The sequence below is a fragment of the Diprion similis genome, chromosome 13 (genome assembly GCF_021155765.1).
Source record: "Diprion similis isolate iyDipSimi1 chromosome 13, iyDipSimi1.1, whole genome shotgun sequence".
Lineage (NCBI taxonomy): Eukaryota > Metazoa > Arthropoda > Insecta > Hymenoptera > Diprionidae > Diprion > Diprion similis.
The window spans coordinates 8628372-8646516 of NC_060117.1; the positions used below are offsets into that span (position 1 = coordinate 8628372).

An 18145-nucleotide genomic window follows, 5' to 3' on the forward strand; every position below is an offset into this window, starting at 1 on the left:
GTTCCGTACTGCTCCGCAAACAATTTTTCTATAGGATGTAATGCATGTTCTTTTAAAATCCATGTATTAACTAACCTGCAATAACGTCCATCGTTTGACAGTTTTAGTGTTACGATAGAGTTCTTCAGTTCGTTCATCACATACCCAAAGAAAAAATTTTATAGTAGGGATAACAATACAAATTAATAAAAATAAATAGTAAACATTGTTTATTCGTATTTAAATTTTATAAAAAAATCATTTTATTTCATTTTATTTACAATATTTTTTACGGTATTGGCATTGAAAAGCAAAACGAAGAGTGAGGTTATATCGCGGTCTGTTCGACGAAGCTACTTTATTCGGCAGTTTGGGATGCGCACTTCGAACTGCGCATCAAAACTGCGGAATAAAGACTTTATTCCGCAACTTCGTTCGCTGCCGTATAAAGCGTCACTTCACGGAACGAAAACTGCCACAAAAAGTGGACTTTTCAATGCCCATGCCGTAAAAAAGATATTACGGCCATTGTACGTGTTAATTTGACAGTCAACAATAATAAAGACAGAAGAATATAAAGGACTGTTATGTATTAGGCCTGACAAACGCGTGAATTCGGATATTAGACTCGTGTATGATGCGGCACTAAAATATCGTAATTCATTTCTTATCGTCAGTAATAGCAAGTTACCTTTATCTTCTCATAAAACAGGCATACAATACAGGGTAAAAATTGTATTAATTTTATTGTTAGTCAATACATTTGATGAATTTTGCTTGAACACAAGTATATATGGTAAGTGCAGTATTTCAATATTTAAAATCCGTTTAGTAATCGTCACATAGTCCAAGTAAAATTGCATCCATCGATTTTTATCGAACAATTCGAAGTCATTGTTTGTCTTCGCTTAACTTTTTCCCAGTGACAATATCGGAGATGCGTTTGAAGAGCTGCTGTACTTCCTGGTTTGGACTTACCCCAGCAGAAAGCTCGGTACCAATTTCTATGAAATTTTTATCTGTCTGCGTAATTGGGTCCCATTTAACGGTGATCAAATCGTCGATTTGTGGTGTTGGATTTCTGCGGAGAAGTATTTAAATTTTTATCGCGACAGAAGCTTAAGCAGGAACTACTGTAAGCAATACTTACCCAGTTCTTGCGAAGTCTGTCCACATTCTGATCATCCTGTTGGAAATGGTTTGCTCGACTGAGTTGGGTTCGAATTTTAAATGTTCGGAGAATTGTGCTGGGTAAAATATGTACGGAATATCATCACTGTGAGCCGCACCTGAAAGATTTCTCAAAATTAACCGATAAGTAGAAGAGTAATAAAATAAATGTACTACTTTTACGATGTACATTGCGTATCAGATGAATCAAAGTATTCGAACTCATGATCATGTAAATACCTTCGACTCCTAATCCGAAAACGACTTTTCCTATGGATTTAGGACTGTCGTAAGAGAACCTGTAGAGGTAGGTTGGACCTTTTTTCCGTTGATGATATTCGACTACTTTGAGGATGCCGTTGACGAAGTGTATGTCACCGTAACATTGAACATATTCGTTGATCATCTTTTTGCTTATTTCTTCATCTTTGAAGTAAAAGTCGCGTATTTCCTTTGCTACATCAGATATTTTCGACGGATCTTCTGCTATCAAATCCTGACTCACCGCAATCTCAAAACTATCCCGAAGTAATTCAAGTGCGAATATTTCTTTATGGCCTGTAAACGGTTTGGAAAAGAAAGCTTTTTAAGCAAAGCAGTATATTCAGTTGCAAAAATTCATTTGTTCCCAACTCAATTATAAAGTTTAATTTGGACCCAAAAAGCGGGACGAAGGGGCACATTATTCCCTCTTTACTTTTTTCCCCCATCTGTGGGATAAAAGTAGCATATTTCTCCGTCATTTCAAATTCAAATTAACGGGAAATATGAGTCCATATTACCCGCCCATTATTTTTGCAGTTATTCTGATTTTGTCTCTTTCTTTTCCGTTTTGAAATACACCTCTTTGTATTACTATAAACTTTCAATAATATTATATTCTTCTGACCGATAGATCACATTTAGTCGTACAAGAAAAACACTTTCAGGACAATAATGTGACCAGAGGAATAATCTTCGACTTTATTCCTTTGTTACATAATGTGCTTTTACGTTGGATACTACTTTGTTCGAAGGAATAATATTCGATTCAGTCCCAGAATATTTAAACCATTAACTTTGACATGAAAGTCGACAGCTTACACATCAGTGAAATAAGTCCCTCGTGAGTGTTGTATCCAATGATCACAGGAACGTCGACACCGTTCTCGACAAGATCTTGCGGGAGTTTTGGCATAAACGGTTGCTGACTTTTGTCATCGACACACGGCCGAAATGAGACTAAGAAATGGAACTTATCCTGTGCAAGGAGGTATACACTTTTCTCTTATTCATGTCTACTTCGTCGGTTCATTTTGAAGAAGTTATGGAACACAAATTTTGAAGTGACCACTATGATGTAGAAAAATACTTTATCGCATTTTAATGACTGTTGAAATGTGTCAATCGAAATATGATTTATAAAACCGTATTCCAATTACCCTGCAACCTAAATTTTTACTGCAATGTTACTGATGTACAAACCTCTCGGGTGCATGCTTCTTCTTGAGCAAAGAGAAGCTTTTCAGCTGGAACTGTCCGCAAATGCTCAACGATCTCGTGAGGATCAGTCGTTTCTTTACCAAGAGTGGCAGCAAGCAGATGAGCAGGACTAACTGACACAGTACAAACTATCCATGGATTCAATGTCACGCCACTCTGCATGATGGCCTTGTGAAAAAAACCTAAAAATGATTACCAGTGGTGGTAATTACCAAGTCATACGGACTGAAAAATATGTCGTTTCGATATAGAAGTTTTACCTTTAGAAAGTGGCGATAAAAGGTGAAAATGCACTGATGCGCTACCGGCACTTTCTCCAAAGATGGTTACATTGTTTGGGTCGCCACCAAACTGAGCAATGTTTTCCTTGACCCATTTTAAAGCGGCCACTTGATCTTTTAGACCAGCATTTCCAGGCACCACGTCATGATCGAGTTGCAGGAACCCTTCGGTTTTATCGTACTTTAGCATGATCGAATTTCAGCAGAACGAACATCGAAAGAACTCACCAAATACTCCAAGTCTGTATTGTATGGATACGAATACAATTTCGGTTTTCATGAGGTAATCTGGACCGTACATGTTAAGACTTGCATCACCGGTCATGAAACCTCCCCCATGAATCCAAACCATCACTGGACGCGATCCTTTTAACGATGTGGTTGTCACGTTTAGGTAAAGACAGTCTTCGTCGCCGACAACCGACGATGTCGTTGTGTCTATTTGGATACATTTTGACCTCTCTTGAGAAGCGTCTCGCACGCCCTTCCATGGTTGCGGAGACTGAGGATCCTGGTAACCATCCACATGCATCTTTTACACGTTTCTTAAAATTGATTACCGTGAAAAAGAAATTCATGAGGAATTATACGGCCAAAATATACAAGTGCATTTTGTTCAGAAATGTTCGTTGAATCAGTATTCATTCATGAATTGAAAACACGAACTTGCTAACCAATTCACGAATCAACAGTGTACTGCACATTCAATTTCTTACTCAATATCATGATTCTGCTATCTTAACGTATCTCAGGATGATATATTGAACTTCCATCTCACGATTAATTCTAAAGAAATTAGTTTCTGATAGTAAATGCATTTAAAGAAAATTATATTTAGAGGAAACTTTGTGCTTTTTAAAATAAAACAATTTGTGGACGTATTTTGTCGAAAATTTTTTCGTAGGAACAGAATATTTTGTTATCAATACCAAAATTAATTAAATAATTGTTTCAAAATTGAAAAAGATTTAATTGAATAGAATATGCTTATAAATACGAAATCGCGGTTTTAATTCAGTCAATTGGATAAAATAATACTTTTCTCATCGTATCATCAAAGTATTAATTTAATTAATTAGGTATTTGATTAATTAATTAATCTAATAACATTCAATCAGCCTGTCAGTTCACGTTGGCCTATTTTTCTGTCATTGTTTGATGTGAATGTTTGTACATGAAGCATAAATTCTAATCAAACGATAATTGTTTCAGTCACAATAATTGAACAATCAATTTTCATTCTTCACAAATTACTTCACTGTGTAGATCTGATTTTGAAGTCGCAGCATAATCTATGGCATTGTGGTGTCAAATATTTTTCCAAACATCATTAAAATATTCTGTTTTTTTTCTTTTGAGTAAATTTGACTAAACTTTTTGGCTGCATGAAAATAATGTCTTGTCGAGATTATATTAACCCTTAAATTTCTTTACTCGGATCAAATTCTCGTTAGAAAGTCTAAATTTTTTTCTCTGTGCGACTACAGACTGTTTGCTTTCCTTTATTCCGTAAACGACACCATTTTTGACATCTTTTACAATTTTACTTATAAATACTGCTGTGAAAATAGTGTAACTATTCAACACGCAAAACCATATGATTCGTGTATACTGATTGTAAGACATGGTTTCTCAGAAAAAAAGTGAAAATTTCAAAATTGAAGTGAATTATTTAATGAAAATTTCAAGGCTGGTGAATTTGGGAATATTTGGCTAAAGACACTGTAAAGCGCTAGAAAAAGACCTACAATTTGAACTTTCGTGTATAAATAATCGGCATATAACTAATAGGATCATGCATAAAAAGTTGTTAAATCCTTGACATTCATTCCCACATAACAGAGAATATTTCAGAAAACTTTCTGAAATCTTTCATGAAAGGAAAGAAACCTTTCAAAAAAAGATTGCTGCAAGTTGAAAATGTCCGCGCCAGAAACTTGCAAAATATTCCTTAAAATATTATTAAAACATTATTTCAAATCTTCATATAGAATTTCACAAAAATTATGTTAAACTTCTTGAAATATTTTTGTAAACTTTTTGCCGTGTTTTATTGAATTACTTTTTATCATGTAAAATAACATTCGAATATATAATGTGTTTGCAAGTTTTCAAAATTATTTCATTCAATATTACCGTAAAATATTTTCATAAGATTTCATAAGAGTGTGAAAAAGGTTCTCATAACCTTTCTATAGAATATTATATTGAAAGTTTCCTAGCAAGTTTTCATGTTACGTGAGTTGTAATGACTTCTTAATAGCCAATAGTAAATTATCAAAAATATTTTATTTGTTCAGTGCGACAGGAGTCTTACCGCAAACCTCAAATTCCCTACTGGAGGAGCAGCGAAAGGTATGCCTTTAAAAGCAACGTAGGATCCTCCGACGATGCTCTTCACCGTTGTGCCACGTAGGCATCCTTCTTTAACGTTAACTACATAGTCAGCCATGTCTGACTCGATGACTGATCGAACTGAATTCCGTATTTTACCCAAAGTGTCCACGAAACTTTCGTTCGACTTATCTTCAACGCTCTCAAGCAACTCGACAGTATCTTGGGACCATCTTGTATGTTTAGAAGCCCAACGATTTTACTCACACTTATGAACCAGGTTTTACGTCATTGTATTAACGCATGCATCTGCATGCTTAGCATGCAGAACTATCTCTTTTCGGGACGAACTATCCAACGATAGTTGCTGTACCGTTATATTTGCTTCGGGGAGAAAGATACGATCAACTGAATAATGACGCCAGCGAGAACGTCGGAAAGTGAGCGTGATAAGTGGAAATAGCTTTCCAGATTGTTTGTTTCATCATACTTACGTTGGATATGCATGTATGTATATGACACGTATATCATCTAACTCCGATTCAACCTACATACATCAGGAATGTTCACTATATCTCACTGCCAATACTACATGGTATCGTCTCGAGATAAGGGGTGAGAGTTTAATCTAATCATAAGAAAAGTGAAAGTGTTCTACGAAAATTTTTCATATCAATTTCTGTTCTTCAGAAAACTTAAATCTGAAGTGTCGGATGTTACATGAACATAAGTTAACATTAATTTCTTAGTATTGATTCTTCATATTACGTTCTGTAGTCGACGTATCTCATATTATCCTATTATATACATTATCATTCCACCAATTAAACGTAATTGTGGAAATTGTGTAGACAATGGTAGTCGAATATTAAAGAGATTTTCAATTGTAGATGACCGCAATTTCAAAGATTCTTGCTAAATTCAGCAAGTGGTAACTGAAATAAAATGCTAGTTATTGGTGGAATATTACTTCGAACACTTTCATTTCTCTATAACAAGACACTACAGGTAAACATATTTGGTTTCAGGCATGCAATACATTAAAGATATTTTTGAAATCACCGCTTCATTCGAGCAAAAGAATTGATGGATTGCTAAATAGACTCCCTTCAAGTTTAAAATTAAACGAAGACTCAACAGTTCTGACATTACTTATTTCAATGTGAGAAAATATCGTTATAGAATTTTGGCCACGAAATTTTTTGAAACTTACACATTATAGTTTAACAGAGGCATATGACAAATGGTTCAATCTCAAAAGTCCAAACCTAACTATTTTAAATATTACCCAGCCCTGCCATTTTATTTACTTTTTTGACTCATGTACACCATCATTTTTGTACAACAAGTCAGCTGTGGTGCAAATCTGCACGCAGAGTGTGAAAAATCATGACTTTTTTCTAAACCAACTATAGCATCACCGATGTTGTATTACATATGGATCACATTTATGTTTTGATTCAACTTTCCAACGAATGCTGTTATTGCTATGAATTTAACATGTATACCGCTATGTAAGCATGACTAGTAAAAACGTTCTGCTGGCTTAGATGATTCAGCGTTTCAAGGTACACATTGAAACTCTAACTCTACCTGAACTTACAGATCTGCTTAACGTGAGTTAGCAACAAAAAATTAGCAGCTTAGTCATTCGACACAGGAACTGGCTAGGATTTCAAGGAACACGTAAAATATACCGAGGAAAATCCTCATGTTTATTTCTATTCTTGACAAAAATTCAAACCAAAATTTTGAATGAAAAAAAACGTATCTTCACACTTTTTTCTTATAATAATGAATGTTTGTAGCAGAGAGAATTAATGTATCGTAGAAGAAAACAAAATCCACATCAAATTTGATCCATCCGCAAAGTGGCTTCGAATGCAAACGCCGTTCATTTTAACGTGAGCAGTATCAACTCCTTACAATCTCGGAAATGCGTCGGAAAAACTGCTGTACCTCTTCGTCCGGATTCACTCCGACAGAGAGCTCCACGCCAATATCTATGTAGTTTTTTTCCGTTGGCGTCACTGGCTTCCACTTCACGGTTATCAAATCATCGATCTGAGGTGTTGGATTTCTGCAAGACGATGTTCAATGGTAACGATAAAAATCAGTTAGGATCATCATTTTCCTACGCCCTCTAGTTTCACATTTGTGGTGACACCTACCCAGTTTTTGCGAAGTCCGTCCACATTCTGACCATCCTATCAGACACGGTTTTATCGACTGACGATATGTGTGGATCGATTTTTATATTCTCGCCGAATATCATTGGGTAGAATAAACGCGTAGTTTCGTCACCGTGACCAGCACCTGTAATAATGTAAGTCATTAGTTGAACCAAATGCAGTAAAATGGTGAGATAATTAATTTTTTACCTTTTTCTGACACCCCGAAAGCCAGTCTACCGAAGGCAGTGGGACTATCGTAAGAAAACCTGTAGAGATAAGTTGGAGTTCTTTTGTTCTGTTGATATTCAACCACCTTATGGATACCATTGGCAAAATATATGTCTCCATAACATTGGATGTAGTCACCGATCACGTCTTTGTTTATAGGTTTATCTTTAAAATAAAACTTTCTTATTTCTGTCGCCACCTCGGATATTTTTGATGGATTTGCCTCGACCAAGTCTTCAGTTACCGCAATCTCGAAATGTTCATCAAGAAATGGTAGATCCAGTGTTGTAAGTCCTGTAAATATAGAAACGTATCACAATCATCAATTTTTTACTCCCAAATTCTTGCGTTGTACCAGCACAGAAATCGAAAGTCAAGAACTCACCCATTAGGAAAAAACTTCCCTCATGACTGGCGTATCCAATGATCGCGGGCACATCAAAACCATTTTTGGCAAGTTCTAGGGGGCGTTTTGGCATAAATGGTCGTGGACTTTTACTATCGACACTTGGTCGAAATGGTAGTATAAAGCGGATCTTATCCTGATGAAAAAAATTAAAATCATAAAAGTAGTCAAACCATCGGTGCTTTGCGGTGAGTCGTGTTACTATGGGTTCAATTCTGCTTTACAATCAGTGTTTTATCAATGAAAAATAAACAAATAACCTGCAGAATTGAGGCCCGTCTGATTCAACACCACAAAATTTATACCCTCTTCGTGACGCTGATTTACTAACCTCTCGGGTCTGAACTTGCTGTTCAGCTAGTAAAAGCTTATCGGCTGGAATCGTGCGCAGATACTCGACGATCTCATGGGGATCAGTGGTTTTTTTTCCAAGTAGTGCAACATAGCTGTGAGCAGTCTCTATTGAGTTCGAAGTGGATACCCAAGGATTCAATGTCACGCCACTCTGAGAAATGGCCTTGTGAAAGAGACCTGATTTCCAAGTAGTTTTCATTAGAAAGTGGCCGCGGAATGACTCTCACACTGATTATTCAGGAATATACAACCTTTGGCTAGAGGTGACAAAAGGAGATAATGTACGGAGGCACCACCAGCGCTACATCCAAAGATGGTAACGTTGTTGGGATCGCCACCGAACTCGGCGATGTTTTCTTGAACCCATTTTAAAGCTGCCACCTGATCCTTCAGACCCATATTTCCGGGCGCCGCCTCATGATCCAGATGCAGGAATCCTTCATTTCATTACTCACCGGTTTAGTCAAATCTTACACAATAAGGTGGCCGTTCAATGGATTTTTTGGAATTTTGCTGCTAGATGGTCGTCGATCGACTCCAAATTTAGGAAATATTTCTCCGATTTCTTCAGATTTTTATCTGAAGTCTCTACTTTAATAGGAAAAATTGGGAATTTTACGATTCCAGGATCTTGCCTATTCACAGCGGTTTTGGATAGGAAATTACCTCAGAATTACGGAAAATATAATTTAAAAAATCCCACCTGTGCACAAATTTGCTAAAGATCGATTTTAATACCGAAAAATTGAGGTAATTTGATTTTTTCAATATAGAAGGCTGAGGCTTGTTTAATATTTTAATTTTTTGTTAACGCGTGCCTTTAGTCACCCTATGGTCGTATTCCATTTTTTATTTAAGGATGTAAGTTGGACACGTTTCAGCTGAGAATTTTATTTGATCAGAATTTTAGTATTTATTAGTAAATTATCGAATAATTATTTGCTTAAACGATTTGTAAATAACGCTCGCGTGATATTATTATTAATAATTGTTGTTCATAGAATGCTAAATATTTTTGGATTTTTTCAGATTTCTATTGAATCGCGAAGTTCAAAAATTCGGATCGAATACAATTTTCAGCTGGAAAGTGCCAAACATACATCCTTCAATAAAAAATAAAATGCGTCGTGTTAACAGAAAATTATAATAATCAGCAAGCTTCGGTATTCCAAATTGAAAAAATCAAATTTCTTTAATTTTTTGGTATTAAAATCGATTTTTAACAACTTTGTGCACAGGCGATATTTCTTAAATTATTTTTTCCGTGATCCTAAGAAAATTTTCCATCCAAAACCGCTGTGAATAGGCGAGATCCCGGAAATCGTAAAATTCCCTATTTTTGTAATGAAAAAGAAAATCAGACGCCTGTCGGCACAGTAAAGACTCGAAATAAAAATCCAAAAAAATGAGAGAAACGTTTTTTCTAGATTTGATCACCACCAAAAAAACTTACCGAGGACCCCAAGTCTATACTGAATCGACACGAACACAATGTCCGTCTTCATTAGGTAATCTGGGCTTGCCAGTTCGGTTGTAGCATCACCAAAAACAAAGGCTCCTCCATGAATCCAAACCATTACTGGTCTCGATCCTTTTAACGATTTGGTAGCTACATTGAGATAAAGGCAATCTTCGTCACCAGTTAGTGTCGATGTCAACATATTGAATTGGACGCATTTCGGTCCTTCTGTTGTAGCGTCTCGTACACCCTTCCATGGCAGAACAGGTTGAGGCTCCTAAAAAGTTGTAACAACTTTTATAAATGTTTCGTTTACAATTATAAATCTTTTGAATATATATCATGAGGAAAAGGAGTAAAATAAAAGTACAACAGAAATTTGATGGAACTTGATGATCATTCACGATTTCGCAATACAGTTTCGTGCTTCTAGCAGCAGTTATAGTATCATACGGTATACATATAGTGGCATGTCTTAATCAATATACTATTGATAATATTGCATGCGGTTGGGTGTTGTTCCGACTTACGAGGAAGGTATCTCAGATCGATGTCTCCGATTTGATTTCTTTTGTAATACGTTATAGTAGACTAAAAACTCAGTGCGTCATATTTTTTTTCATCTGCCATTACACATTTTAAGAAGGTGAAACTAACCTCCAAAGTAAGGCACGTCAAGTAGCGATTTGGCAGTTTCACTAACAAGAGCATAATATTGTTACGTGGGCGTGAGGCGTGAAAGAGCGGTTATAAATGATTCAAAATAATCAATGTTGCTCTTACGTAACTGTATGAAATAAAAAAAAAATTTTAACTAAGAAAAGACCTACCTTGCAATAAGCCGGTAGAATTGTTTAAATGGCTGAGGCCAATTTATACTAATAATGAAATGGATAGGCGATCGTTGAAAATAAATGGTTAAGTATGAATTAATCTGGTAAAAGATAAAGTATATTCTTTAAAACGATTGGTTATGAAAAATGAACGATAACAATGAATGATATAAAGAATCCAATCAGAAGTTATAATGTTAAGGTGCATGAATTTAGACAATGGTAACGTGTCGACGAGAGAATTCGGGTTCAAATACAGAGAAGCTGTAGAACTAGTCAAATTCAATTGTTTACGCTATTCAGTAATTTTTTGTTGTTAATATTAAATGGTATATAATTATTAAGTACCAAGAACATCTATGCCGCGTGATTATTGAGTCTAGCTGGTCGTTTATAATTATTTAATATCTCTCTTTTTAGGTGTATCGTAATTTATATTAATATTAACACTCAAACTTTTCACAAAAGTTGAACAATTGGGGGCCGAGCTACAGAAGGAGAATGAATTTTCTTGTCTGGAGCTAGAACACCAATTCCGTTTATTCGAATTTATTAATTATTATTATATTCAGTAGAATCATGGCAAAACTTGACTTTGATTCAACATAAGAAATAGAAGATATTAGAATGAGAAAAGTACAGGAAAGAGTTGAATTTAGGAGATAGTGAGTCCTTTACAATTTATAGAGTAAATAGTAATGCTCGATTTTAAGAATTAGCGCGAGACTTTAGGCCGGTCACAATTAAGATTATCCAGTCACTACTGCTGCTTGGAAGGGCTAAATCGGGCTTAAGTCCACGCACTTCGCGACTTAACAGACGAAAGACATGGCTTCTTGGGCCTGACGGTCGAAGAGCCCTCGGTTGCAACAAGTTACAACAATAATTAGCGAACGAGGTGCAAAGGCGACCCCCTGGTGCCCGAATCTACTTGATCAGCATTCGACGGTGTTCCGACGATTCTCAGTCTCCTCATTTACATAATAAAAATATTAACAAAGGGTATCTTAGTGTAATTTTCACACAGATATTCATACTGTATATTAATTAATCTGTTTAAATTCGATGCTTCTAAAGTGAGTAGTTTAGCCTAATTATTGGTGGAAGTTTTGAATTAAAAAGAGAGATATTTTTTGGGCTGAGTAGTGTCACTGATGGTTTAGCTCAGCAGTTCATGCCTCGGTTCTTAGTATTAGCTAAGCAGTATATGATTGAACTTAATACAAGGGTCGGTTTCTACATGACTTTCCACCAGTAAGGGATGGAATGTGCCAGTAAGGAAATATGACACTTCCGTTCTTATTGCGCCATAAATTCCGCTCCGTGTTGTAACGGACTTCATAATACTCTGCTGTTGAAGATGTTAGTTGTATTTTAATATAGGAGAAAAATTCGAAAAGACGCGCCAGGGAATACATCGGGGCGTAACAATATTTTTCAACCAATCCAACTAAAAAAGTTTTCTTGTAACGAGAAATGATAAACGTAATTTTCTCGATTGAAATAAAAACTGCCAAATCGCCCCTTGACATCCCTTACTTTGAAGAGTAATTTCACCCTCTTAAAGGGTTTAATAATAGATATAAAAAATATCTGTCACTTAGTTCAGATCGTCCTGAGATACCTCCGTTTTTAGTGTAAAACTGCTGATCTAATTGTCATCAACCTTGCATTGTTCTGTAGTTAAAACCTCCGAAGAATTGGAGATGAATAACAACCAAAATGGTCAAAAGTAAGATTGCGCCTGCAAGTATGCAACTTGGCTTGTACCGAGTAACACGTGGCTGATATTTTAGGTTATACTACACTAGCTATCCTCGTCGCGGTTTCACCCGCATCCACATTTCTTGATTTTACCTTGAGCTGAACCTAATCCAACCCTCGGTATGCAACTGTACGTACTACGCTCATTTGTTGAAACGACTCACACACAATCTATTGTAGAATCATGTAAGTTTCATCGCAATCTGATGAATAGTATACGAAGGCATACGAGACAAATAACTTTAAGTTTCTATTGTTAAATTATTGGATACCAGAGGCGGTTTTGGACACAACCCCATTGGGCTCCAAGAATTAAATAAATATATTTCAATATTAAATTAAAACCAAAATTATCAGACGTAAAAAAGTATGTTCAAGTCCCATTTTCAGACCGACTTTGGAAGGCGAAAGATTCTTCTGGCTATATCCAATATCGTTAGTGTCTGATCAAGCTGTTACCAATAAATCACTGTGTCCTATCAGTCTGTATCTAATAAATCTCTGTACTCAATTAATCTCATGCCCAATACAGCCTCTGATTATTTTTTGTGTTCAATAACGCCTGGTATCTAATCGGGTGATTGCGAGACATGGTTCAACCGTTTCGTGCAACAGACAATTTCAATAGACTATTCGAGCTATTCAAAAACACCTATGGATTCATATTTCTGAATTTTGTTTTTCCAATGTAACGTCCATTTTTTTTCTTTTTTTTTGCTCTTTGTATTGCATAATATTCCAATAAAATATATTATAAGCCGATAGCAGCCGAGCAATCGTGACTTCATCTCGGCCTGATCATGATAATGAAAATCTAATGCACAGGCGCGACTGAATGCACGATGACAGTTATCGCAAGGTTAGACACGTGATTGTGGTTCGATGACGACATCATTATTATTGTGGTAAATCAATCATTGATAAAACGAGTTTAGTAAATTCATTAATAAATATCTATTGGCGCGTCGTTTTTATGTAAACTAAAAAATCTAATTCAGTAGATATCTATATAATAATAATACGATTGGAAGTACCGAGAGTTTTTAAGTTTTTCAAACTCACCAAAAACCTCAAGTTACCTATTGGAGGCGCTGCAAATGGGATACCGTTGAAAGCAAGGTAAGATTCTCCGATAACACTTTTTACTGTTGTGCCACGAAGGGACCCTTGTTTGACATTGACGATAGGCTCGGCCATACTGGACTGGGAGAATGGACCGAGTATCAGTTACGGAGTGAACTTTGCAGTCGGCAACAGCCTTCTAACATGCTTTACAGCTTCTCCGTGTACTTATACCAACTTATTATCAAGGTCGCGAGATGATAGACTGGCATTACATGTGTTCAAATAATGGGTCGGTACGCGGAATGTGGATTCTGAGTGTTCGAGAAATAATCACTGGCTATAACGCATGACGATTTATATAAAACATGTAAATTAACGTACCGTGAGTTTCTCTGAACGCGGAACGATGCGTGGGCCTTATTCAAACAACCGGGCATGTTACATGTTCAGCTCATACATGGAAGTTACATGGAGTTACATGCCACGATCATCCCAAGCAGTTGTCAACCGTCATAAGGACGAGTACCGTGTGTACGAAAAACACACATGAAAAAACGCGTAACGCATGCTCACGTTGTATAAAATTATTTTTTTCGGCCAAGACATGAAAGAGTCCTTTTTGGCGCGTATTCTCGATCCATAAAATGTCACTTTATATCGCCAAACTCAAAATTATGGTTAAAAAGTCTTTTTACGGCATGGGCATTGAAAAGTCCACTTTTTGTGGCAGTTTTCGTTCCGTAAAGTGACGCTTTATACGGCAGCGAACAAAGTTGCGGAATAAAGTCTTTATTCCGCAGTTTTGATGCGCAGTTCGAAGTGCGCATCCCAAACTGCCGAATAAAGTAACTTCGTCGAACAGATACAGCGACATAACCTCACTTTTCGTTTTGCTTTTTAATGCCCATACCATAAAAAATATTGTATGTGGCATGCCCGTAAACCGTTTTTTGGCTCGGATAATTTCAGTACTCGCTTCCGGCTCGCTTCCGGCTCGCCTTCAGCTCGTCCTGAAATCTTTATCCTTGCCAAAAAAACAGGCGGTTTACGGGCATGCCACATAAATAGCTATTTATGGATCAGCGTGATTGAAGGAATTATAGTATAATGAATTGGAATAAAAATGTATATTTGGTTAGCACTAAACTGGGAGAAAGCTGTTTCAAATGTAATATTATACCCTTTTGAACATAGCAGCCTATAAGAAATCTATGTAAAAGGAAAACTTTGCGCCTAGACTAAAAAATATGTATATTTAGATCTAGACATAAACAAAATCCTCAAGAAAATACTCTCGTGAGGAGATGAGAGCCAAAAAAGGGAGACTCTGATTTGGACGTGAGAACGAGCAGACCGAAATTACTGAGAAGAAATTACTGTTAAGATTAACTTTGCATTTTCATTTGAACTGTTGTTATATAAATAAATAAGCACTGTGTTTTTACATTCAAAATTATTATCGCTACATCCGTTGCTGACTTTCAATGAAGTTCAACTAATCTGGCAAAGAAAATAAAAAGACAAGCTCACCGCACGCAGTCATCAGACAAATCGTTGTACAGAAGAGCCGTCTGTTGTTTAGATACGTGAAAATGAGAATAAGAAACGAATATTTACTGGTATTCAATGGAAATATGAACATAGAGTACTGATGAATAAACCAAAATTTCAATTCTCCCGGGTCTGACGAAATTTTTGAAAAGAATACGAAAGTGCTTCATTTTGTCCGGTTTGCATACGTACCGGTCCCCTTCAATGTCAGATTAACCGGTTGACTGGCATTGTATCATATATGATAAAAAAAAAAAGTTGTGCCAATTCTGCTTGTGTATCATATATGATCAAATCGAATAACTTTCTTGTTCACTAACCAGTTTAAATGATACTTGATGTACAATGGTTTTTGAGGTCACCGAATCTAAATCTGGAAATAGAATTGCAAGATTCAATATGGCGGGTCCAAAATGGCTGATCCAAAATACTTACAAGAAAAACTTTATAGCGGAGTTTTTTCCGTCACTGATTACGAATCTGAAGTCAGAATTTTAAAATCAATCTCTAGTAACTTTTTTTTAACTTCAAAGGATGATAGATAAAAAAATAATTGCTGTGATAAAATTGAAAGCACGAAAAACTATCAGTACAAAAAATCTGATTATAAAAGAGGATAAATTGAGAAGGTATTGAATAAATTGAAAAATTCACCTCCATCCCCAATTTTAGGGGTTGAGAGTAGTAGACGAAATTAGAGTATCTGGTGCAATTGCCCCAATTCAAATATTTAGAAACGTTTTCTGATTTATTTGAAAAATTAAAAACTTAACCGTATAAGTACTGGTCGGGAGTTAGCAAATCGTATTAATAACCTCCAAAATCGGTTCAGCGACTCAAAATATCCCTACATTCCAAATATTATGTCATTCGTTTAATTTTTTGTGCCAAGTCGTGCCAGTCAACCGGTTAACATAGGGAACAGACAACTTGATTTTTTGAACTCAAGCTTGACAAAAAGTTGGTAAAAATAATATATCGTGTTACAAGTCTGGAAAGTAGGCGATTACCGATGACTCTGATGAATTATGCAGCGTGAGCTGTATTGGATGACATAAGGATGGCATATTCTAGTTTTTGCAATACCTACCTGTGAGAGAAAGTTTGATTCAAAAATCACCTGAGATTTTACCTGCGTCAAATTGAAGTAAGGTAACAAACTCACGGTCAACGACAGAGTGCGTGAAATTAAGTTGATCAAACGTGCGCATGCGAAAAAGAAAGCCCTAGGATGTAAAATGTAGTATTTCCATTGCACGCATGTGCCAACATCGCTTTACCGCACTTTCCAGTGATTAGGCACTTTCCACACGCTTCACAGGCTTCGGAAATCGAACTTTCTAATCAGGTGTTAAAAAATGTTTTTTTAGGTACGTATGTCAATATAAGTACAAGAAAAACACTTCGAGGGCTTACATCTGCAAGGCCCGTCAGAAAACCTGCGTAGAAAAGTGTTGAATAAGCAATCATTGACTAAGGACAAAAATATTTTCCAAATATATACATCATCAGAAAGATTGCCGGAAACAACAGAAATATACGAAGACTATAAGTTTTCCCAAGAATGATATCAAGAGGCGGGCGAGGGTTTTCTGCATATAATTTCAATCAATTCACCATCTTCCTGGTGGTATAATAATTAAATAATTTCTTGCTCCCAACTTCTTCCGGAATGGAAACGCTTAGGTGAGGTTACGCTTACCACAGACCATTTTGATACGGTTCCACGTCTCACACATTTCTTCACCGAGATCCACGCCAGTGAAAAGTTTTCCATGTATTTCCAAATAGTTCTTGGATGTCTTAGTCACTGGGTACCGTAGTTAGCAAATCATCGATCACTGAAGTTGGATTAATGGAAAATGGAACCATGAAAAGTTTCCGAAAATTGGTAACCATGAATTATACTCTCTGACATTTCACTCATGAGCGTATATTGTTATCCAAATTACACAAGCTAGGATAGCGAGTTGGATAATTACCCAGTTTTTGCAAAGTTTGTCCATAACCTGAGCAACTTGTCACTAACCATCTGGTCAGGGAACCAGTCGCCATTTTCACTTGCTCGCGAAACGTCGACGGATAAAAGTGAAATTGATAATTTTCTTCACTGTGTGAAACTCCGACACCGATGAAATCTGAGAGCACACATGGTGTGAAATATGAGATCAAGAATTGCCACTATAAAATTCTTCGTTCGTTTTCAAATATCACCCATGAAATGCTAATGTATTTTCAAACAGTTTGATAGTACTTTACATAATTTCCGTATGCCAATTAACAAGGCATATTATTGGAGAGGACAGCTGACGCTCGTTACGAGATGAAATCACATCGAATTGTTTAAAAAAACTTCTTCTGCTAGTGATTTATATATAAATGCTTGACGTTTATCGAAATACAAAGGTCATTTTTCAAATTTCTGATAAAATCAAAGTTAGTTTTATCATCAATTTTTTATCGAATAATGTATCGACCTAAGACCAAGAATGAACAAATCACTTGAAGAGAAAAATATTAGAATAAAATTCCATCAATAATGTAGACATAATGCTGCAGATGAAACAAAATCATGTGGTAGTCGAACTTGGAAAATTTGAGAGTTACCAGAAGCCAAAATGTAGAACAAAATTATTCTTCCGTGAGTTACAAGCGATGTTGGTATTTCGTTGAAAAAATTGGATTGTTCCTTTGAAATTCGTAATTCGGTATCAAAGTTTATACTCACCTTGAACCTCAATTTCCTTGCGGGAGAAGCTGCGTATGTACCACCTTTAAAAGCTATGTAAAACTCTCCAATAACAATTTTCACCAAAGCACCGCGAAGGCACCATTGTTGAACTTTAATCAAGGGTCACTCATACTCTAATTTCAAATTTAAAATATTTAATTTTTTGTAATTTTCTTATTCGAATAATTCAAAAGGTATTGAATCAGTTAAATACAAAATCTAATCAATTCTAGATTTAGAAAAGCTACGTAGATTCAGACCGAAGCCATTGTGAACCGGTAACTCGTTTTCGAGATACCGTCGAAAGAAAATTGATCACACACATATATAATTT

General features: G+C 36.0%; 1 protein-coding gene across 1 annotated transcript; it reads right to left on the reverse strand.

Moving 5' to 3' along the window:
* Window positions 1–1616: 1616 nt before the first annotated feature.
* On the reverse strand, window positions 1617–13747 carry LOC124413843 (esterase E4-like). The gene is made up of 15 exons (XM_046894630.1): window positions 13527–13747; window positions 9862–10144; window positions 8660–8845; window positions 8386–8585; window positions 8034–8190; window positions 7628–7942; window positions 7418–7562; window positions 7173–7326; window positions 5741–5793; window positions 5230–5479; window positions 3141–3423; window positions 2892–3077; window positions 2614–2813; window positions 2235–2389; window positions 1617–1707 (listed from the first exon to the last, which is right to left on the reverse strand). The coding sequence occupies exons 1-15, from the start codon at window positions 13659–13661 to the stop codon at window positions 1701–1703; spliced, it is 2709 nt and encodes a 902-aa protein (XP_046750586.1). The 5' UTR covers window positions 13662–13747; the 3' UTR covers window positions 1617–1700.
* Window positions 13748–18145: the final 4398 nt, after the last annotated feature.